At 39.2% G+C, this 22,567-nt stretch overlaps 2 protein-coding genes and 2 long non-coding RNA genes across 5 annotated transcripts in view; 1 reads left to right on the forward strand and 3 right to left on the reverse strand.

Annotated features, from left to right (window-relative positions):
- The window catches only part of LOC134660129 (zinc finger protein ZFP2-like), a 38,069-nt gene extending 35,588 nt beyond the window's left edge, over positions 1-2,481 (reverse strand). The window contains exons 1-3 of one of the 2 annotated variants that reach the window (XM_063515838.1): positions 2,195-2,474; positions 1,375-1,509; positions 548-1,222 (exon numbers count right to left, since the gene is read on the reverse strand). In XM_063515838.1, coding sequence (XP_063371908.1) covers positions 548-1,222; positions 1,375-1,509; positions 2,195-2,329 — 945 coding nt within the window. In that variant the 5' untranslated portion in view covers positions 2,330-2,474. Of the gene's footprint in view, positions 1-547; positions 1,223-1,374; positions 1,510-2,194 lie in introns of both variants that reach the window. The other variant, XM_063515839.1, reaches the window with a different exon arrangement.
- A 2,210-nt stretch (positions 2,482-4,691) lies between these two features.
- LOC134660007 (zinc finger protein ZFP2-like) lies at positions 4,692-22,087 on the forward strand. The gene is made up of 13 exons (XM_063515705.1): positions 4,692-4,877; positions 12,214-12,348; positions 12,469-13,242; positions 13,576-13,706; positions 14,384-14,458; positions 15,026-15,164; positions 17,162-17,274; positions 17,310-17,423; positions 17,852-17,948; positions 18,456-18,644; positions 19,521-19,622; positions 20,151-20,249; positions 21,931-22,087. Exons 1-13 carry the CDS (start codon positions 4,722-4,724, stop codon positions 22,081-22,083), a joined length of 2,277 nt encoding a protein of 758 aa, XP_063371775.1. The 5' UTR covers positions 4,692-4,721; the 3' UTR covers positions 22,084-22,087.
- On the reverse strand, positions 6,274-8,860 carry LOC134660253 (uncharacterized). The gene is made up of 2 exons (XR_010097863.1): positions 6,566-8,860; positions 6,274-6,482 (listed from the first exon to the last, which is right to left on the reverse strand). It is a non-coding gene; the product is annotated as an uncharacterized LOC134660253 (long non-coding RNA).
- LOC134660193 (uncharacterized) lies at positions 11,234-12,103 on the reverse strand. Its single transcript, XR_010097851.1, has 2 exons — positions 11,526-12,103; positions 11,234-11,442 (listed from the first exon to the last, which is right to left on the reverse strand). It is a non-coding gene; the product is annotated as an uncharacterized LOC134660193 (long non-coding RNA).
- Positions 22,088-22,567: the final 480 nt, after the last annotated feature.

The following is a 22,567-nucleotide window of genomic DNA, read 5'->3' on the forward strand; positions in this document are numbered from 1 at the left end:
GATTCTTTTCATAGATAACGTCACAAATTATGGTAAACACTAGCTTGTTCAATAACTAAAACATTGTTGGACTGTTACTTCAGATATACAACTAAGCACTATTTTCTGGTCAAGGTTTAGACCAACTATTGCCACATTTCCGAACAGTGGCGTGAAAACTAAAGCAGTATTTTTTCATTCATATAGAGTCGGACTTCGCGTTCCAAGGGTTCCGTACGTTCCGTACATTACCCAATTTTTAACAATGTATTTTTTTATGTGGAATGTGAATGAAATTCCTTCAAAAACTAAGTATGTAATTAAGTTCGACTCACGCTTGACTGCATATTTCTTAGGTGTTCATGTCATCTATATGTAAAGAACTATATTGTGATTATTTCAAGATTTAAGACCCAGTAGTTTCGGAGATAAGGGGGGGGGGGGGGGAGGGTCGGACAGACAGACAGACGCACGAGTAATTTTATAAGGGTTTGGTTTTTTCCTTTTGTACCCTTCAAATGGTGCAAAAAAAATTGATGGTTAAAAACATAGTGCTTAAAGGTCTCACCGGATCATGCGCGATCTTCATATGATTCTCCAAAGTAGTATTGTTCATAAACCCTTTATAGCACAACTGGCACTTCACCACCCCCTTAATGGCCTTATCAGACAACTTCCTCCTCTCCATATCTTCCACCATCTCCTCTTCCGTCAAACACTTCACTTGGAAGTCGTATTTCTTCTCAAACTCTTTGTAATCTTCTTCCCTCTTAATTTTACTTTTCTTTAAACGTTTCTCCTTCTTTTTAACTACAAATTTGACTGACGATTCTTTCTCTCGAGTTTTCTTTTGCGATCTTTTCCTTTTACGGATTTCAATCTCGATTTCTTCTGCTTTTTTTCTTTTCGCTTTTCTGGTTATTCTTTTAGATGTAACTTCTTCAACTATAATTTTACTCTTATCTAGACTTATTTCTGTTAAATCATCGTCTTTAACTAGTGAGACATCAGCAAAGTTAATATCAAACGGTTTCATATCATCATTGGATAGAAATAGATCATCATCCATATCAACATGATCATCATCACCTATCATATCACGCCCTAATTCATCTTTCACATCATTGCTTGTCTGAATTTCTTCAAATACAATATCTATAGTTTCTTTAGTAGTGTGGTTAGAGAGAGGATGTGTTAATTTTTGTGCTTTTCTATCTATAGTTCGGATGTAGCTGTTTGAAATCTGTAAAAACGAAATTTTACATATAAATATTAAGAACAGATACAACTGTAGGTACTAGGTCCTTGAGGTACTTCTACATAACAAACTTCATTATTTTCTATTTTTTTTTCAATTAGGTATATTACCATGGAGTTTGTGAGCCAAAAACTTACAAAATGCTGGTGTAGGAGTGCCTGCTTGAGCAGCGCGTCGGCGCGGCGGCACCGCGCGCGCAGCGCCTGCGCCCGCGCGAGCTGCGCGCGGCACCACGCGCACAGGTGCTGTGGCAGTCCGTCCCATGCTGACAGCTGGGGAGTTAAAACGAGCTTTTCATTCCTCTGAAAGTGGTTGATTGTTTATCTATGAAGCAGTTGAAAGTGATACATCTTGGCCGGTGGCCCAACAATGAAAAAAAAAAAATATTTGAATTACTCAAAATATAACTGAACTGTAAAAGAAACCCAAACCCACCGTTGGCCAGTGTGTGCTACCATAGTTTTACTCCTCAGGAATGCAGATGGGTAAAGTACACATAGATACAATGAGTTTCCTTTCTTTGTATCATTCACATAAAAATAATAAATCAGTAGGTATAGGTACAAAAATTTGTCAAGTGACAACCCACTCACACACAGCTCAGTCATAAAACTGCGGCGCGCAACGAAGATTCACGGTTCGTGCGCGGTTATAAGTTTCAATTTTGCTTGCAGGCGGTGAGTATAGTAGTATGATTTTATACCTAAATCTGACTTTTGTGGAGTGAATTTTCTGTACGGTAGTACTATTAGTTCTGTTATTCTGTGATTAAACATCGCTATACAAAGAAAAGTTGGCAAACAGAATAAGAGCAAGATTTATCAATAATAAACCTCATAAACTTATGTCCATAGCATGTATTCAATGGAGTTTCAAACTAGAATACTTCTATCTATTACATGTTGAAATGTTATACACTTATAACTTAAAATAGTTAAAATATCAAGAAAAACTTACAGTTGTCCCCATAAGCTCCACATAAACCTGGTCAAGACCCCATTCTCTGATGTCAAAGAGTCGGCCTTCCCAAGCTAGGCAAATACGACACGCCACCAAATTATCCGATTCCAGTTCCTGTTTTACCCTATTCATGGCTCTTAACTGTATGAAATTGCTTGTAAATTTCTAAGTTTAGGAGTATAATTATATAAATAAGCTAACATTACACTACTATGCTCAGTTTAAGCCAATTATAAACAGTAAATGAAAATAATACAACGCTATAATAAGATAGACGAAAGTTTCTTCATTTTACTTCAACATTTTCATAAGATACGTCTAACGCTATTCGTTAGAGTGATATGTATAAGGTAGAAAATGGACACGGATTCTGTGACATCAGAAAGATAAAAATGATATAACTAGCGTCCACCTTAATTTTTTGTCAGTGTTGTAAGTACAAAATATGATGATTTTGATTAAAGCCATAACAGACGGGCGTACCGGCCGCACTTTTGATGGGGTCGAGTAAACAACTAAAGTAACTAAACTTTCTTTAATTTTGTCATTACAAAGCCTGATAAGTAATTTTTAATTTATACTGGTTCAACCAAATCTTGTCAGTAAATAGAAACAAAAAAACTATACTCATCCTTTTCTTTTGGGTGCTAGTACTAGTGTAAGACAAAGATCTGACTATGTTTGAAATCAAACAGACCTTTGACACACTATATTTTGTATTTGAATTAAGTTTTACTTATTTATTATCACTTTTCTGAGATGAGATTTGGATGAGAGATAATCTCAGATTGTATTTCTGTAAAACTGCGTTGATTGTATCCGAACGTACTAAAATTGACATTGACAGTTGACCCGAAAATGCTGATTGATATATGCAGGGGGGGGACACTAGGAATGTAGTTAACGTCAGTAAAGATGCAGGCGATTTCTATATTTTGCTCCCGACAACATACTATTGCGTAAAGTTGACTTCCGATTACACAAACTACGTCACCAGATGTCACTATAAAATTCATATAATTTTGGTGGCATTAATATTAAAATTAAAATAAGTACGAATTAATATTTTTAATTATTATAATTTTCAATTAATTTTGCGAAAAAATAAGAGTTTTGTTAAAATGTGATTTAATTATGCTGTTTGTTTATGCTGGCAACATTGCATAACCGCCAAGACCATAGAGGTATCTACAATGTACAATCATAATTATATAGATGAAATGGGCGAGGAGCCAGTTGACCGAACGAGATGCACTTATAGAACTTTTAGTATGGAGTAGCAGAGAAAGCGCTTTTGAAATAACCCGACCAAATTACGTAGGTTATGTTTGGTAGGTTGTCAGGAACGTCAAAAAGTGTTTTTAATTTGGTCGCATCACGTATGTTCTGTCCCTCACGGGCGCACGCGTATAGCTCATCTAAGTATATAATACTAGGTATATGGCCAAGACATGAAATTTTTTAGCTGTCACTGGAAGAGCGTAAATTAAAAATATTTTAGTGATGGTTGAGCCATTTTCTTCGTTATGGTTTGGTTATGGTGCTGGAGGAAATTAGATTATAGCCCGAATGAAAACACATGCCTGCCCTGCCCTGCCATGCCCTGTTGTGAAAACCTCCAGAAAGTGCGTTGAGTTCTGTGTTATTTTGTGCAATATGGACGCTATTTTAGAGTAAATTTATTTCGTGGTAGGTATCTAATAAGTACCTACTTTTGATAAGGCACGCCACTATCGATAAATCTGCTACAATGCCTAGACTATGTGCTTGTATTGTGCGTAGTAAATTAATCATATTTTCTTAATCATGTATTTTCTTGTGTGTGAATGTTTTTTCACCACACTCGCTTTCTTTTCTATTGTTTACCTAAAACTGTACTTTCCTAGCGATAATGTGATGTAAAACATGTATGCAATAAACATATTGAATTTAATATTCTGTTTTTTTCTTTATTCCATTATTGATAACATTAACCTTTTCCACATAATGTTAGGTCTACTTGGGCGGTTTACAAGTACATTTGTTGTTTGATTTCTTGTAAATAATTAAAGGTTTTTGTTACAAGAAACCAAACAAAAAATGGACTTGTAAACCGCCCGAGTAGACCTAATATTATGTGGAACGAAAGTACACGTATGGATGCATATGTAGGTAGTTGTGCACGCACACAAACATACTTAGTATCGGCGGAGAATCAGAGATGGCTCTTTCAAATGAGTTTCCATAAAATGCTTCAAGAGGGCTCTCTTTACCTATATACTTACTTTACTCTTTGGATATATGTATATAAAAATGTATTTACCCTTTGAGATTAAAATCTATAAATACATAAAATTCCAATACGATCGTTTTTAAAGATAAAACCATTGTTTATAGGGATAGTAAAGTGTATCTGATTATTAAGTAATCCCCGTAGTACTCCTCCAAGTAATATAGTAAATGAGACCTATGCATATGAAATAAATGTAGTCCGATAGGTCGTAAAAACTAATTTAGGATATTATATTGGTGAAAATCAAGAAAAATGTCTTCATCGGTGTTGAGTGAGGACCCAGTGAAGTTGGAAGCGGGTAACGAATCTATCCAAGCCTGCAGAGTCTGTCTGGCGTGGGATGTCAAGCTGTACAGCATCCATGAATGGGGGCTGAGTGCAGTCTTCACAGAGATTATGGGAACAACAGTGAGTTTATATTATTTATTTAAACTTATTGGACAAATTTAAACAATAAGAGTACCTACAAATGGCGGACTTAACGCCTTGAGGCATTGTCTACCAGCCAACCATTGGGCTAAACTAAGAGACAGTTTGTGTGGTATTATTTGTTTATTTCATAACCTCCTCCACTGCACAATTGAACTGTGGAATTAACTGTTGCTTGCTGTATTTGTGGACCAATACCAGCTTAATCTTTAGGGTTCCGTACCTCAAAAGGACAAACGGAACCCTAATAGGATCACTTGTCTGTCTGGCCGTCCGTCTGTCACAGCCTATTTTCTCCGAAACTACTGGACCAATTAAGTTGAAATTTAGCACACATATGTAAGTTTGTGACCCAAAGATGGACGTGTAACGTAAATAAATGAAAAATATGGAGGCCATTTATGGGAGAAAATTAAAAAATAAAGTTTTTCAAACTATATCGTGTTACATACATTACATATCCAATGAAAGAGCTCATTGTAAGAATCTCAAATATATATTTTTTTATAATTTTAGGATTTTAGCAGTTATTCAAGAAAATAGGCAAAAAATGACCATTCCGCCCCCCCCCCCCTTATCTCCAAAACTACTGGGTCTAAAATTTTGGAAAAAATACACAAAATAGTTCTTTACCTATAGATGTGTAACGTCCCTTATTGGCTTACCCTATGTAAATCTGATTGAGGCTCAGTGAGCGGCCGCCAAGCCACTTTTTCCAACAAATCATTCTGTCTGTACCTTCTGCCTAAAGAAGTTCTTTGAACAACTAAATTATGGAGGGGGTAAAGACCCTACCAGAGTACAAAAAGAAAGAAATTAAGTCTTAACTAAAGGTTCGGGCGCCTGGCAGAAAGCACAGAAACAGATTAAATGACCAGATACCTCGTATGAGCAAAATAGTCTTTTAATACTAGGGAGGGCTAGGAGAGAAAGGAAACAAACTTATTGCCTTATAAATTATATTGTATCGAGGAGGCGGGTTACAATTAGGTTGACAAGTTATTGGTTTTGCAGCCCCACAGAAGGTGGTATCTAAATTTGAGCTAAATAAATCTAATAAGGTTTTTGAGACACATTGAATAAAGAAGGGTCACCGACCTGTGGGTGGGCACTACATAATACCCGCGGGATGCCTTGGGCAGAGGTCCTCACGCGGCACGAGCTCCACTGCGCGGAGTCAAAGATCGTAGAGCCCGGAAAGGATGTCATCAGCGTTCCCGCAGGTGTAGGCGGTTAGAGCTGTTCCGTCATCGCCGACCCGGGCGAGCACGTGGGGTACGGAGGTTAGAAAAGCATCATGAGCTCACTCGCCGCGATCTCATAACCGGCGCATAGCGGCGGGAAAATGGAGGAGACGAAGGTTCTTTTTTTTAAATTAAAAGGATTATAAGGGTTATAAGGGCTAACACGCCCCTTATCTGGAAAAGAAAAATGGCGCGAGTCAGCTAAAGTCGAACCGGAAAATTTAAAAGGAATCGCATTTTCCGAAAGACGATTGTGGAAATTGAGGAAAAACTTACGTTAGCCCTTCATTAGGTTGCCGGGGTTTGCCGTGGCGGCATTATTTTCGCCCCTAATCCATTCCTATAACAAAGAGGAATTCCATGTGAAATCTGGCGAGACCGAATTTTCATATAAAATGGAAATACTAATAGAAATCTACATACCTGAGGGACGGAGCAAACCTCCGGAACAAAGCACTGCCGGTATTTCACCAAAATAATGGAAATTTACAATGATTTTCTCGGATCAAAATTTTATCTGTTTTCCAATGAGAAAGCTGACAGTAAAATGACAAGACGGAATTCACATCGAACCATCGATAAGAAGAAATGTTACCAGATCCGAAATAAGAATGATTTTTGCTAACCAAAATGCTAAAATTGTAATAAATTTTGAACAATTTTTGACGAATATATTATTAAATATATTATCAAATATTGTCGGATCTATTTTTCCTAAAACAAAACTACCACTTGCGAAATTTAAACGAAAAGAAGAATTTATCAAATATGAAAACGTTTGAGACAATTTTAAAGGCATTGGAATGAAAGTTACCGAATCTGTCAAAGACAACGAAACTCAAATAGTTCGCTGTCAAACGTCAAAGTGACAAGCGAATGGTTGTAAATAAAACAGGAATTGGGAATATTTTCTAATTTGGAAATAAATCTAAACAAATGTAGGCTAACTCATGGAGAACTTTATTAAATATGTGTTTAGTATGTGACGTGACTTATTGACACGTTACATTACCCCCTTTCTGTGAAAAATAAAAAATAGGAACTATTTTTTATGGAAGAAAACAAAAGCTAACTCAAAAATAACCGCTAGACTAGAACTGAACTGCAGAGCTTAGAGTTTATCAAGGAATACTTTGGGCGGAATACTAGAGTAAACTTATAAGAGTAATTATTGTAATTATAGGACATAGAAAAACTAAAGTTGAAAATCCTGTGACTAACTTTAAAACTTGCTATTATTAATGGTTCTACGGTACAAGAGGGAAAGAGTGAGAAACGACGGGCCTCAGCACCACCTATCAACAGTTCAATTCCGCTTCTACATTGATTTTAGGAGAATTGAAATTAAACAAACTTAAATTTAAGGGATGTAAAATGAAAACTAACCAATCAATTATACTCTACTCGTGCAGATGCAATGCATTAAGTTAACTAACAATTAGAGACAGTTGAGCCCCAAAGCCACTGTCTGGAATTACTAACATGCGAAAACGAGGTTACCACTAAATTTTATTATTTATGAAGAAACAAAATTTATAGTATACTAAGTTAAGGGAATTATAATACAGTTAGGCACCTCTGCCACTGTCTTATGCTAAGCTGACGTGCTGAACTATTTTAATTTAATTAGAGACTTAAGGTAATACAAAACGAGGAGATAATTAGTACAGTTAGGCACCCACGCCGCTGACTAGTTTCACTTTACATGCCAAATTAACCTACAGTTAAAGAAGAATTTGTTATTAACTAACAAAGGGGGTAGTGCAGCTAGGCACCATCGCCGCTGACTAATTTGGAAATAAAAGGGAATTTAGAGTGCAGTTAGGTACTGTCACCACTGACTATCGAAAAAGAAAGGAAATGGAATGAGTGTACTGTGACAACTCAAATAAACCAATTGTGACTGGCACACCACCACCAGCTTTCCTTACACAATGGAAGGAAATGAAATAAAATGTAATGAGTGTACTGAGACAACTCAAATAAACCAATTGTGACTGGCACACCACCACCAGCTTTCCTTACACAATGGAAGGAAATGAAATAAAATGTGATGAGTGTACTGAGACAACTCAAATAAACCAATTGTGACTGGCACACCACCACCAGCTTTCCTTACACAATGGAAGGAAATGAAATAAAATGTAATGAGTGTACTGAGACAACTCAAATAAACCAATTGTGACTGGCACACCACCACCAGCTTTCCTTACACAATGGAAGGAAATGAAATAAAATGTGATGAGTGTACTGAGACAACTCAAATAAACCAATTGTGACTGGCACACCACCACCAGCTTTCCTTACACAATGGAAGGAAATGAACTAGCACTAAATAGTGTAGCCTTTTAAATGACCAACTTCGCTGAGGAAGTGGTGAGAGTAAAGTCCGAGTCCTTCCTCAGGGATCCAATGAGGGGAGGTAAAAGTCAAATCCGGGAAATATACTTATGCTAAATTTATACTAAACCGATCGGCCATCTAATTTTATAATTTTAATAACTACATTTTACTTGAACGAATAAATTAGGAATTTTTAGAGTTATCATGCGGCGAGATAAGCTAAATTACAACAAAAGTTAAGAGAGAAATGGAAAAGGACTTCTAAACTAGAATAGTCCCTTTTCTGAACTTAGGAACTGGTTTGCACAGTTAGACGCCTCTTACGTCACGCTTCTGGCTGCGGTAGGGAAACGTATTCTACTACCCATCCCTACATGGGGAGAAATCCTAAGAAAGTACGAGAAAAAGAAAGTCCACAACATAACCAAAGAATTTACTAAGGAGAATCTTTACGAATGAAGTAATACTGTACGTTAGGTTCTATAGTATAACCGGCTTCCAGAAAACGTCGATGTATATTGCAACCGAGAACACAAGTAGACGCACCACTATCCAACAAGCCGGAATGTTCTACCCCGTTCACATGGAAAGTCAAGAAGGGTCTAATGTCATCATCCTTTACAAACAACATAGGCGCTATCCTATGTAGGCCGGAATAAACTCTAATGAAATCTAAACACTTTTGAAGTTCTGACTTAATAACATCCGAGGAGGGTTTTAAACTGGGAATGGAATTGTTATCACGGCCGGCCGAAACACGCCTCACTTCGGAACGAAATGGTGTTCGACCGCCGTCTACTCGTTTTTTGGAGACGCTACTTTCGTCGGTTCAGTTGTGCCCGACTTACATATATCACAGGTTAGGGTGGTGACGTCCCTTTTTTTACACTTAAAGCAAATAGTGCCTCTTATTGTTTTACAATCCCTATAGTGGTGACCATTCTTTTCACATTTCAAACAGGTTAAGGGTTTAACAACGTCTATGGGATTGTATTTTCTAGTAGGCTTGTCCAAATTAGAGTTAGACGTACTTTGATGCTGTGAAGGTACAGTCATAGTATACGCATCAATTTCCTTACTAAGCCGCACAATAACATCCATATCATAAGTGGTTTTACCAACAAAGTGTACCATTAAAGACGGTAACATGTTATGTCTAAATATACCTAACAATACAGTTTCAATTAACAGGAGGTAAGTTGAGTGCAGTTGGAAGTCGCTGCGCACCGGTGTCCGTGCTGTTGTGACCAGCACCAGGGTATCCGGAGAGTGTTATTAAATCTCCCTGAGATGGTAAAAATTGAAGTTGGTCACCCGCACCACTAATGTGTCGTTCACCGGTAGTCATCGACTCCATTGAAGGATGAGAAAACCCTGGGGCAGTCTCAGGTTCTCGATCCCCATTGACCGACATCTTGAAATTAAATCAAACCGACTACGTGGATGTACAACAAGACAAAGTTCAAAGTTAAAAATCTAAAAGTTCCTCCAAAATAAATCCGAATTTAAAATTCAATTAAAGTTTCTAAGTCGAAAAATTTTTTTTAAAACCTTCACAAAAATTTAAACCACCCTGTATAACCAAAGGTCACAGTTGCCAAAATATTCTAAGTTCAAAATTTAATTTAATTTAATTACTATCAATCTCAATTTCAATCTCACCCTGTATATTCTTAAACGAGTACCACCCTGTATATAAAAAAGTTGTTGACCTGAAGTAGGTATTATACCTAGTCACTAAGTTTATTTTAATTGCAAATGATTAACTATTTTTTATATCACTGTATGTAAAACTTTAGTTTTTAAGTGGAAGATTTTTACAAAACAAGCTGTGGAACACACACAGGAATTCAAGAAAGATAAACACAGTATTAAACAATACAATAAACAATATACCACAGGTGTCTCAAACTTAAATTCAAAGGTACAATATTCTAATGAAAATTAAATTCCCGCTAAGGCAATAAGTTTGAAAAAGCAAGAAAAAGTCAAGTCCCTGTTCGCGACGACAAATATGTAACGTCCCTTATTGGCTTACCCTATGTAAATCTGATTGAGGCTCAGTGAGCGGCCGCCAAGCCACTTTTTCCAACAAATCATTCTGTCTGTACCTTCTGCCTAAAGAAGTTCTTTGAACAACTAAATTATGGAGGGGGTAAAGACCCTACCAGAGTACAAAAAGAAAGAAATTAAGTCTTAACTAAAGGTTCGGGCGCCTGGCAGAAAGCACAGAAACAGATTAAATGACCAGATACCTCGTATGAGCAAAATAGTCTTTTAATACTAGGGAGGGCTAGGAGAGAAAGGAAACAAACTTATTGCCTTATAAATTATATTGTATCGAGGAGGCGGGTTACAATTAGGTTGACAAGTTATTGGTTTTGCAGCCCCACAGAAGGTGGTATCTAAATTTGAGCTAAATAAATCTAATAAGGTTTTTGAGACACATTGAATAAAGAAGGGTCACCGACCTGTGGGTGGGCACTACATAATACCCGCGGGATGCCTTGGGCAGAGGTCCTCACGCGGCACGAGCTCCACTGCGCGGAGTCAAAGATCGTAGAGCCCGGAAAGGATGTCATCAGCGTTCCCGCAGGTGTAGGCGGTTAGAGCTGTTCCGTCATCGCCGACCCGGGCGAGCACGTGGGGTACGGAGGTTAGAAAAGCATCATGAGCTCACTCGCCGCGATCTCATAACCGGCGCATAGCGGCGGGAAAATGGAGGAGACGAAGGTTCTTTTTTTTAAATTAAAAGGATTATAAGGGTTATAAGGGCTAACACGCCCCTTATCTGGAAAAGAAAAATGGCGCGAGTCAGCTAAAGTCGAACCGGAAAATTTAAAAGGAATCGCATTTTCCGAAAGACGATTGTGGAAATTGAGGAAAAACTTACGTTAGCCCTTCATTAGGTTGCCGGGGTTTGCCGTGGCGGCATTATTTTCGCCCCTAATCCATTCCTATAACAAAGAGGAATTCCATGTGAAATCTGGCGAGACCGAATTTTCATATAAAATGGAAATACTAATAGAAATCTACATACCTGAGGGACGGAGCAAACCTCCGGAACAAAGCACTGCCGGTATTTCACCAAAATAATGGAAATTTACAATGATTTTCTCGGATCAAAATTTTATCTGTTTTCCAATGAGAAAGCTGACAGTAAAATGACAAGACGGAATTCACATCGAACCATCGATAAGAAGAAATGTTACCAGATCCGAAATAAGAATGATTTTTGCTAACCAAAATGCTAAAATTGTAATAAATTTTGAACAATTTTTGACGAATATATTATTAAATATATTATCAAATATTGTCGGATCTATTTTTCCTAAAACAAAACTACCACTTGCGAAATTTAAACGAAAAGAAGAATTTATCAAATATGAAAACGTTTGAGACAATTTTAAAGGCATTGGAATGAAAGTTACCGAATCTGTCAAAGACAACGAAACTCAAATAGTTCGCTGTCAAACGTCAAAGTGACAAGCGAATGGTTGTAAATAAAACAGGAATTGGGAATATTTTCTAATTTGGAAATAAATCTAAACAAATGTAGGCTAACTCATGGAGAACTTTATTAAATATGTGTTTAGTATGTGACGTGACTTATTGACACGTTACAGATGACAGGAAAACCTATTAGAAATGTGCAGTCAAGCGTGAGTCGGACTTAATGTACGGAATGGCCGGTTTTTTTTTCTATGTCTGTCTAATGTTTGTTGCAGTTATCTATGTGGGACGGGCTGCCACAGCATGTGTGCGCGTGGTGCCGCGCGCAGCTCGCGCGGGCGCAGGCGCTGCGCGCGCGCTGCCGCCGCGCCGACGCGTTGCTCAAGCAGGCACTCCTGCACCATCACTTTGTGAGTGTCCAACATAACTTAAGTACATACTTACGGCCAAAGGACTTACTGCAGAAAGCAAATTATCGTTATCTGAGCGCACGGGCCTCTCTTTACTTTTGATATCTTTGTTTTTTACAGATCACAGACTCTTACATTCGCACCATTGACCGCTCCATGCACGAATTGACAAACACACTCTCTTGTCATAGAAGTTCAAAAAATGTGATCGAAATTTCTGTCTATGATAAAACATCATTAGGTGATGATGATAGCAAAATCGAATGTAAAAATATAGTACAAAAGAATGACACAGAACATGACAAGCCAGAACTTGACTTAAACTGGGATGATGATGATGATTTTCCAAATAAACTGAGCTCTGATGATAATTACGAACAAGATAAGATTAATATAGATAAAGTTAAGAATAAAATCACTAAAAAATATGCTACAGATAACTTACCAAGAGTAGAAATAGTAGAAATTAATTTAGAACCCCAAGATATAATAGTTGAAGAAAGAAAGACTCGAAAACGAGCAGTTAGACAGAAAATACAAAAGAAAGTGAAAGAAAAAGTTACAGTTAAAGTAAAAAGTAAAGCAAAAGTTAAAAGTAAAGCAAAAGTTAAAGATATACCAGCCAAAGATATAGAGAGAGAAGATGGAGTAAAAGTTAGAAAAAGAAAGCCGCAGAGATTCATAGAAAAGTTGGGGACGGAAGAAGAAATCAGAGAATTTGAAAAGAAATACAATTTTCAAGTGCAGAATTTGACGGAAGAAGAAATGGCGAAGGATATGGCAGAAAGGAAGAAGTCGGATAACTATTTAAATGGAATGTATAAGTGTGAATTATGTTACAAAGGGTTCCTGACACATACTTCTTATAATAATCATTTGAAGTCACATGATGTGGTGAGTACCTAATTAATCAGTTTCTTTTTTCGAACTGTCAAAACGATTTTGTTACTATGGAATTTATATGAAACACTAGCATGTGACGTCACGATCAAATAACCTGCTCTTTATAGTTTTATACGGGTTTTAAAATAGAAATTGTGTCTAAAAATAACTGCTGTCTACGTTTCTCTATTAATCTTCTGGTGCTTTATTTCCATGCATGGTGTAAAATAATTTATTTTAAGTACAGTCAAACACTCTCTTACTATGCTGTTGAAAGAAAAGTACAGTCAGCGATAAAAGCTTATATCAATTTACATTTTTGTCAAAAGATTTTTTTTTTTCAAGACGCGCGGCGAACACGAATGCCAGTTCTGCCACCTGCGCTACCACACGCCGGGCAAGCTGCGCGACCACATGCGCAACGCGCACCGGCTGAAGTTCCTATGCGCTGTATGTAGCAAGTTCATGGCCGGACTGTGAGTTCTTATCTTTTATAATAAAAAACACCTGTATGACCACCTAGATTAAGATTTCCTCACATATCTCGTCACACATACTAGTACATATGCATGTCATTTATACGTAGTAATAAGTTTTTATTATAATATTTGTTTACATATAGGAAACTATAAGTCTATTACTAGAAGAATGTTACTCTATATACTTATCTGTTGTATAAGACTGTTTGTTTCTTAATAAATTAAAAAAAAAAAATTGTACCTATTTAAAGCCCCGTCTCCATATCGCGCGGCAAACCATCATTGGCTCGCGCGGCAGCCGCGCGCAATGGATACCGGGCGCATCGAGTTGGCCCGTTGGCATCGAGTTGGAGAGCCAGCCCGGTATCCATTGCGCGCGGCTGCCGCGCGAGCCAATGTTCAATGGTTTGCCGCGTGATATGGAGACGGGGCTTTAGACCATTATGTAACCATATTACTGCGAATAAATCATTTTTATTTGTATAGTTCGTTTTTTTAGCATCAGAAAAGTACTACCCGATCATGACGAGTCTTTTAATTGAAAAACGCTTTTTAAAAATCAGTAACTATCGTTATCTCATTCTAACAAAAATACCTGTGTCCCTACTTACGTAAGTAAAAATTACAAGTGATCCTGGGCCTAACTCTATTGTATTTACTCAAAACTTTCGCAGGCAGTGCGCCATACTGCACGCGGCGTACCATTCGGGCACCACGTTCCAGTGCGCGCACTGCGATAAACAGTTCCTGTGAGTATGGTTTTTATATTTCATGGCTATTTTTTGGCTTTATTTGTACCTGTAAGGGGTCGTCCAAAAATCATGTGATCATATTTGGCCTACTTTTGAGTCAACCCCTTGGTGATATTTGGTGATTTTAACGCAACCCCCTCCCCCTCTGCTACAAGATCACGTGATAATTATGATGCGGGTACTGTTAGACGCTAAGCAAGTCTAATGTCGTTTCTTCTGTATTGCGTGTATGTTCAAGATTCTATCTCTCAAAAACAGCCATCGTAATGATCTGCTTATCTTATCTTATTGTTTTCGGGGGCCCTTGCGGATACACTTCGACCCATAGGGATCTTTTGTGCAATTACCCCCTTGAGAAGATATCTGCTTATCACTTATATATATATATATATAAATAAAATAGAGCGGATTTATATTTTGATCTGATTAAATTTTTGAGTAATATTTGGCTTTCCCGCTTTGAAAAAAAATTACACTTGATATCTTCTCTGACCGCGCCACTCGTTGCGAATTTCCTACTTTTCGCACGTGTATCGCAATGTAGTATTTTGTCACTCGTGACAGGAAGAAGACGTCTCGCTCGACGCACATGCGCATAGCGCACCCGCTCGAGAACGCGCACACCGGCACGTGCGAGCTGTGCGGGGAGATCTTCACGAGCCGGCAGGGGCTCAAGATGCACAAGACGCGGAGCCACAGGGAGGTACATGTACATACTATAAGCAGGGGGGTGTCACTCCGCAGTTTAGGTACATTTGGCCGGCGCGCCCATCGGACAGGCGTATGGTAGTGGGCTGCCGCTCGGCGCGCACGTTAGTCGCGTCACGCGGCGCTCGCGCAAAATTGAAAATACACAATGGCTTCGAAACTTACTTCCGTGAGATTCAGGCATACTATCTCCGGATAAAATATGTATGTTTACATAATCAACGTTTATAATTCCTACATATTTATTTTAAAAATAATAAATCAGTGGGTATAGGTATAAAAACTTGTCAAGTGATAACCCCGTGCCGACACTCACAGCTCGGTCATAAAACTGCGGCGCGCAAAGGAGATTCACGGTTCGTGCGCGGTTATAAGTTTCAATTTTGCTTGCAGGCGGCGATATAGGTGTAATTTTATAACTAATCTGACTTTTGTGAAGGAGTGAATTTTCTGTACGGTAGTACTATTAGTTAATCTGTGCTATAATCCGGCCCCAGGAACTCCAACTAATGTATCTTCAAATGAAAAGCACCTTAACTTGTCAAAACTGTTTATTACACTTTTTCTTGTGAAATAACTGATCGACACAAAAACTCTGCCCGCACGCATCTTTTTCTTAATGTTTCCTAAACCTGCCACAGGTGGCGCTGCGCTGATCGTCGCTAAAACGTCCGATCAAGCAAACTACTTAAAAGTTTAATATTGCAACTAAATCTTGTAATTAAATTAACAATTATGTTTTAAACATTAAATTAAAATAAATAAATTATATAAATTAATATTTCACACTTATTGTTTAGAATTGAAATTAAAAGTAAACAATTAGGTATTTTAATGAACGAGATGGACCGACATGAATATTCGGAAAAGTACTATTTAAATGGAATACACTTTTAAGCCATGTCGGAACGAGATATCTAAATTAAAATTATAATTGAAATTAATAATTAAGGTCTTGGTTCGTCAAGCGTTGTAATAATACATTATACAGATGTGTTTCATAATAGGTACCTTTGAGGTGAAAACTATAATATTCTTGTTAGATAATATTGAATAAGTATATCAGTGCCTGCCCGAGATCATGGACTCGCGCACGGAGGGTTCCGCACCATCAACAAAAAATAGAGCAAAAGAAGCAAAATACCAAGGAAAAAAACGGTCACCCATCCAAGTACTGACTCCGCCCGACGTTGCTTAACTTCGGTCAAAAATCACGTTTGTTGTATGGGAGCCCCACCTAAATCTTTATTTTATTCTGTTTTTAGTATTTGTTGTTATAGCGGCAACAGAAATACATCATCTGTGAAAATTTCAACTGTCTAGCTATCACGGTTCGTGAGATACAGCCTGGTGACAGACGGACGGACGGACGGACAGCGGAGTCTTAGTAATAGGGTCCCGTTTTTACCCTTTGGGTACGGAACCCTAAAAAGAAAATACATGTCTTTCGCCAAAAAAATATCAAACTGAAAGAAAAGCGTACCTTATGTACCATCAGCATCACGCTTTCGCGAATATTGCGCCATTTAGGGTCCTAGCTAAATTGGTTGTTCAATACTTACGCTAAAGAATTTCCAATTTAGCAAGAACCCTAAATGGCATATTAATCCCGTGTCGTGACTGTACATACATTATACAGGATGTTCATTTAGTCAGCTGCAATAATTTACGGGCTGAATATATAGGTCATACCGAAGGGAATAGATAGAGTGTATAGAGAGTTACTGATGTCATTAAATTATTTCACACCATGCATGTAATAAAGCACCAGATAATTATTAGAAAAACATAGATAGCAGTTATTTTTAAACACAAGTTCTATTTAATAAATCGGATAAAAATACAAAAAGTAGGCGAGTTGACCGTGACGTCACTACACACGTTTTCATATAAATACCATATTGGCAAATCGTTTTGACAGTTCTAAAAAAGAAGCTGATTTAACTAGTAGGAAAGTAGCCAATTATTTATACGTATTTCGTTTGCTCGCAGTCGCTGGACCGCAGCCTGTTCTGCCGCAAGTGCCGCCTGCAGTTCGAGAGCCAGGAGGCTCTGCTGCACCACAAGCAACAGCAGCCTGGGAAGCGGTGCCACAATAAGAAGAGGTAAGCCGTGGTCGTTTGAGGTGCCGTGACGTACAGTCGCTGGACCGCAGCCTGTTCTGCCGCAAGTGCCGCCTGCAGTTCGAGAGCCAGGAGGCTCTGCTGCACCACAAGCAACAGCAGCCTGGGAAGCGGTGCCACAATAAGAAGAGGTAAGCCGTTTAAAACTATAAAGAGTAGGTTATTTGATTGTGACGTCACATGCTAGTGTTTCATATAAATTCCATAGTAGCAAAATCGTTTTGACAGTTCGAAAAAAGAAACTGATTTGACTAGTAGTCAAATACCCTATACTATCACCACGCCACGCCGTTTAGTCGCGTAAATAGCGTTTAGTTTTTAAGTGAATAAAATGCATTTATGTTAGTCTGTAAGGTATTTGGTATTTGGATTTTAATATTATGTTTGTACTAACCCTAGACTTAAGTATTAGTATGTTATTAACACAGTATGGACTTTTGTTCGAAATAAATGTTTATTGATTTGTAATATGGGCCTTGTTGCCTGATTTAAAATTTTAAATAAATGAAATCCCGGAATAAGTGTATAATTATAGTAATTATACATACGTATGTTAAAGCGCGTGCCAGCAGTGCGGCGCGCTGTTCAAGACGGAGGAAGGCCTGATACAACACAAGCACGAGACACACGGCGTCCAACTGTTCACGTGCGACGCGGTGAGTTTCAGTTTTAACACCCTACCACAGAATAAATAATAGTACTAAGTACAGAAGACGCACTCTCTAACAAAACGCGTCTGTTACGATCAGCACAGATATGGCCGCTAGGTGGCGACAGCGCCACGCGCGGCTTATGGCTTTCCCCAAAATTGGGGCGGCACGGATGTACTTTTAGTTACCTGTAGCAAAGCGACGAAATCGCGGAGTGAGCCACGCCTGGCAACGCTGAGCCGAACGGAGCCGAGTTTGCCCGAAGTTTGTGTCTCCCCACTGATATTAGTATGGATAATATGTTATTAAATATGTTTTAACAGCGAAATAAGTCGCTATACCAGCCGAATTGAATCTTAAACTATACTTGGTCAACCAGATCTTGACAGTAGAAAAAGGCGGCAAATTTGAAAAATGTATGCGCTAAGGGATATTGTCCCATAGAAAATTTGAATTTCGCTCCTTTTTTTACTGACAAAATTTGGTTGACCAGCTATATTTTAACCATTCCAGTGCAACAAATCGTTCCTGTCTAAAATGTCCCTGTCTGTACACATCGATCGGCTTCACCTCAACATCAAACCCGGCTCAGGTCGACAGCAGTACTACGCGCGGCTGCAGAGAACTAGAGGAGACAAGCCGAAAGGGACCCAGACTAGGGAAAAGAAAAACGTGTGTGAGGTGTGCGGGAAATCATTCACGGTGGGTCTCCATAGAACTAGCTTTAACCTGTATCTACCCCCTACTTACCTGTTACTAGACAGCAGTACTACGCGCGTCTTCAGAGAAAGAGGGGGGACAAGCCGAAAGGGACCCAGCCGAGAGAGAAGAAAAACGTGTGCGAGGTGTGCGGGAAATCATTCATGGTGGGTCTCCATAGCACTACCTTTAACCTGTAATATAATAATAATAAAGCCATTTATTCCATATTTTTCATAAAGTTATACATTTTACAGTTTTTGTTAGTAAGTTATAGTAAAAAGAATAGAAAATAGGTAATTAGTATGTTAGTTCTTAATGTTTAATAAAATATGGACCCCTTCTGGGTAAAGGCCTCCTCCGTCCTCTTCCATGCCTCTCTGTCCTTGCCTAACTGTATCCAGTCGGCTCCTGTGACTTGTATGATATCATGAGCCCACCGTGTTATTGGTGGACCTGGATTCCTTTTTCCAATTGGTCCTTTCCAACGTGTGGTTTCTATAGTCCATCTTCTGTCTTGACTCAACGACAGAAAGACCTTTAACCTGTATCTACCCCTTACCCCCTACTTACTAGACAGCAGTACTACGCGCGGCTGCAGAGGAAGTGAGGAGACAATCCGAAAGGGACCCAGACTAGGGAAAAGAAAAACGTTTGCGAAGTGTGCGGGAAATCTCTACTCTCAATAGAACTTTCTTTAACACATTCAGTGCCGAAAACCTGACTATCGGGTATATTATGATTTCGTTCCCAGGCCGGACGACCCGATAGTCGGGATCGTGGTACTACAGCTTTATGTGACGAAATGTTTGTGGCCCGGCGCGGATGTGTTTGGCTGGGTGGCGATGAATGTGTTAAACCGTGTCTCGTTTGTTTCAGTGCCTGTCAGTCCTGAAAACCCACCAGCTGGACCACACGGGAGACCGGCCCTTCAAGTGCCCGCAGTGCCCCAAAGCGTACTTGTACGCCTGGCAGCTAAGGGTACTAATATAAGCCTTACTTTTTTTTATTGGTAAATGGTAAGCATTTAACCACAATCTCACCTGGCGGTCTAGCATGAGTTGCGTTCTCGCGCGCGACTCCATACATCTGGCGCGACTTCAAGTATGGACTCGCGCGCGAGAACACAACTCATGCTAGACCGCCTGGTGGTAAGTGCCGATGCAGTCTAGGATGGAACATGTTTACCTAAAAGGTGTGTATTCACTCTCGATTTAAACAGATCCAAGTTATAGTGGACTGTACCCATGCAGATTTACTTTTATATGTCATGTGCTGAATTAGTTATTTACAGTACACATGGTGTTACTTTACCGCACTAGTGCGATAATTAGCACATTACGTAACTATGTCGAAAGGGCCATATTTACTGACATATGGTGGTACTTTACCGCCCTAGGGCGGGATTAAGGTCTATACGTGAGTGTGTTAAAATTTATCGCCACTCGTTGCGAGTTTCCTACTTTTCGCACTTGTATCGTAATGTGCTATTACTCATATGTTAATCAGAACCACAGCGACTGCGTGCACCGCCGCATCCGCAAGTGGCGTTGCTCCGAGTGCCCGAAGACCTTCCTGCACCAGTCTTCCGTGTACGTGCACAAGCTAGTGAGTAGCCAGCCCTAGTAGCACGGTCGCATTTTTATCGTTTATCACCTATCTAACAAGTATGTAAAGCTTTGAATTCCTCCGAAAACGGTGCCGTCATATTACGGCCGCTATATAGCGTTGACTGACGTCACTAGAACGTTGTCTATGTAAACAAGATGGCGCGGTTTCCTAGACGGCGTTACGTTACGTTGATTGTCAACGTAACGTAAGATGACGGCCGTCATGACCTTGTCGATAGTTTCGTGAACGTTTTATTAGATAGCGGTGACGCCATTTTGAATAAATGACACGAGATTTGAATAAATGATTCCGTACTACGATTATTTTCCTCTTCTGATGATATTTCATTCTCCAAGTAAATTATAGATGATCAAGCAAATCTTGTCAGTAGGAAAAGGCGCGAAATTCAAATTTTCTATGGGACGTTATCCCATCGCGCCTACATTTTTCAAATTTGCCGCTTTGACCTTGGTGGATGACGGTGTGTTATGACGCCGTGGTACTTTGCACATGTCGCCACTGTAAAGACGGCCGTCTTTTGCGGCCGCTATATGACGGCACCGTTTTCGGAGGAATCCAAAGCTTAAGTGCGAAAGTGACGGGCATAGTGATAGTCGATAAAAACGGAACCGTGCTGAGCCTGCAGGAGGCCGGACATTGTCACATTTCCTTCACACTTGTATTACAAGTTACAAGCTTTTGAGAAACGGGCCCCAGGGGCCTATTGCATAACATTTTACAACTCATAATACAAGCGGACGCTTCTTTTCATTCCGTTATATTACAAAGAGACTTCCGCTTGTATTATGAGTTGTAAAATGTTATGCAATAGGCCCCAGAACTCTTATTTTATTTCCAGAACGTTTATGTATATAGTTGCTATACAATATTTTTTTGGATGAAATGTAAGGAATCGAACGGTACCCTTACTTTTATCGTTTTTGGAAGTTAAAAAAAAAACTTAAGTTTTGTAACTTTCATGTCCTGTATTTTTGTAATTTTACAATATTTTATTTTAATATCCACATTATTGTGATAAATTGCTCGTTTGCTATTTATTTTACTAGATTTTGAACACGTGTCATCATCCCTATTGTTCAGTCCCTCACGGGCGCACGCGTATAGCACGTCTATAGAAAACATACTAGCACATTCAGTGTCGAAAACCCGTTTATCGGGTATTTTATGATTTCGTTCGGGATCGTGGTACTAGAACTTTACATATACATGGCGATTTTTTTGTGGCCTGGCGCGGATGTCTTGTTTGGCTGGGTGGCAATGAATGCCCTAGAGTCTAGAATAAATAAATAAAAAATAAATAATTCAGCCTTTATACGTCCCACTGCTGAGCACAGGCCTCCTCTCATGCGCGAGAGGGCTCGGGCTATAGTCCCCACGCTAGCCCAATGCGGATTGGGGACTTCACATACACCTTTGAATTTTTTCGCAGATGTATGCAGGTTTCCTCACGATGTTTTTCCTTCACCGAAAAGCTAGTGGTAAATATCAAATGATATTTCGTACATAAGTTCCGAAAAACTCATTGGTACGAGCCGGGGTTTGAACCCGCGACCTCCGGATTGAAAGTCGGGCGTCATATCCACTCGGCCACCACCGCTTCATCTAGAGTCAACATGGGTCTAGTCTAGAGTCTAGAACAATGTTTTTTTTTCGACAGATCCACACGGGCAAGCGCACGCACATGTGCAGTTACTGCGGCAAGGCGTTCCTGCAGTCCGGTTCCCTGTACACGCACGTCAAGTACGTGCACCTCAAGGTCAAGCCGCCGCCGCGCAAGCGCAGCAAGAAGGAAGCCAAACCGTGCCTATAGGGAGCGTGCACGAACTGTAGCACGGGCAAGCGCACGCGCACGTGCAGTTACTGCTGCAAGGCGTTCCTGGACTGCAGTACACGCACGTCAAGTGAGCGTTTTCCAAAAAAAATGTACATTTCATTCATGTCTTCAAAATATTGACTTCTTTGGCTCATTTTACTCAGAATCCTTTGTACATTCACGCCTCACACATGGAAAAATGTGTCCCAAAATTTTGTATGAAAAATTATTTTTCCGGCGCGTCACGTTCATACAAATAGAAAATATATTCATAGAAAAATGTGACGATCTGGAAAGGAAATCTTGGGACACCGTTTTTCATGTGTGAGGCGTGAATGTACAAATGATTCTGAGTAAAATGAGCCAAAGAAGTCAATATTTTGAAGACATGAATGAAATGTACATTTTTTTTTAAACGCTCAAGTACGTGCACCTCAAAGCCAAACCGTGCCTAATAGCCTCCTAAGGCCTAGCCATAAAT

The sequence above is a fragment of the Cydia amplana genome, chromosome 26, assembly GCF_948474715.1.
Source record: "Cydia amplana chromosome 26, ilCydAmpl1.1, whole genome shotgun sequence".
NCBI lineage: Eukaryota > Metazoa > Arthropoda > Insecta > Lepidoptera > Tortricidae > Cydia > Cydia amplana.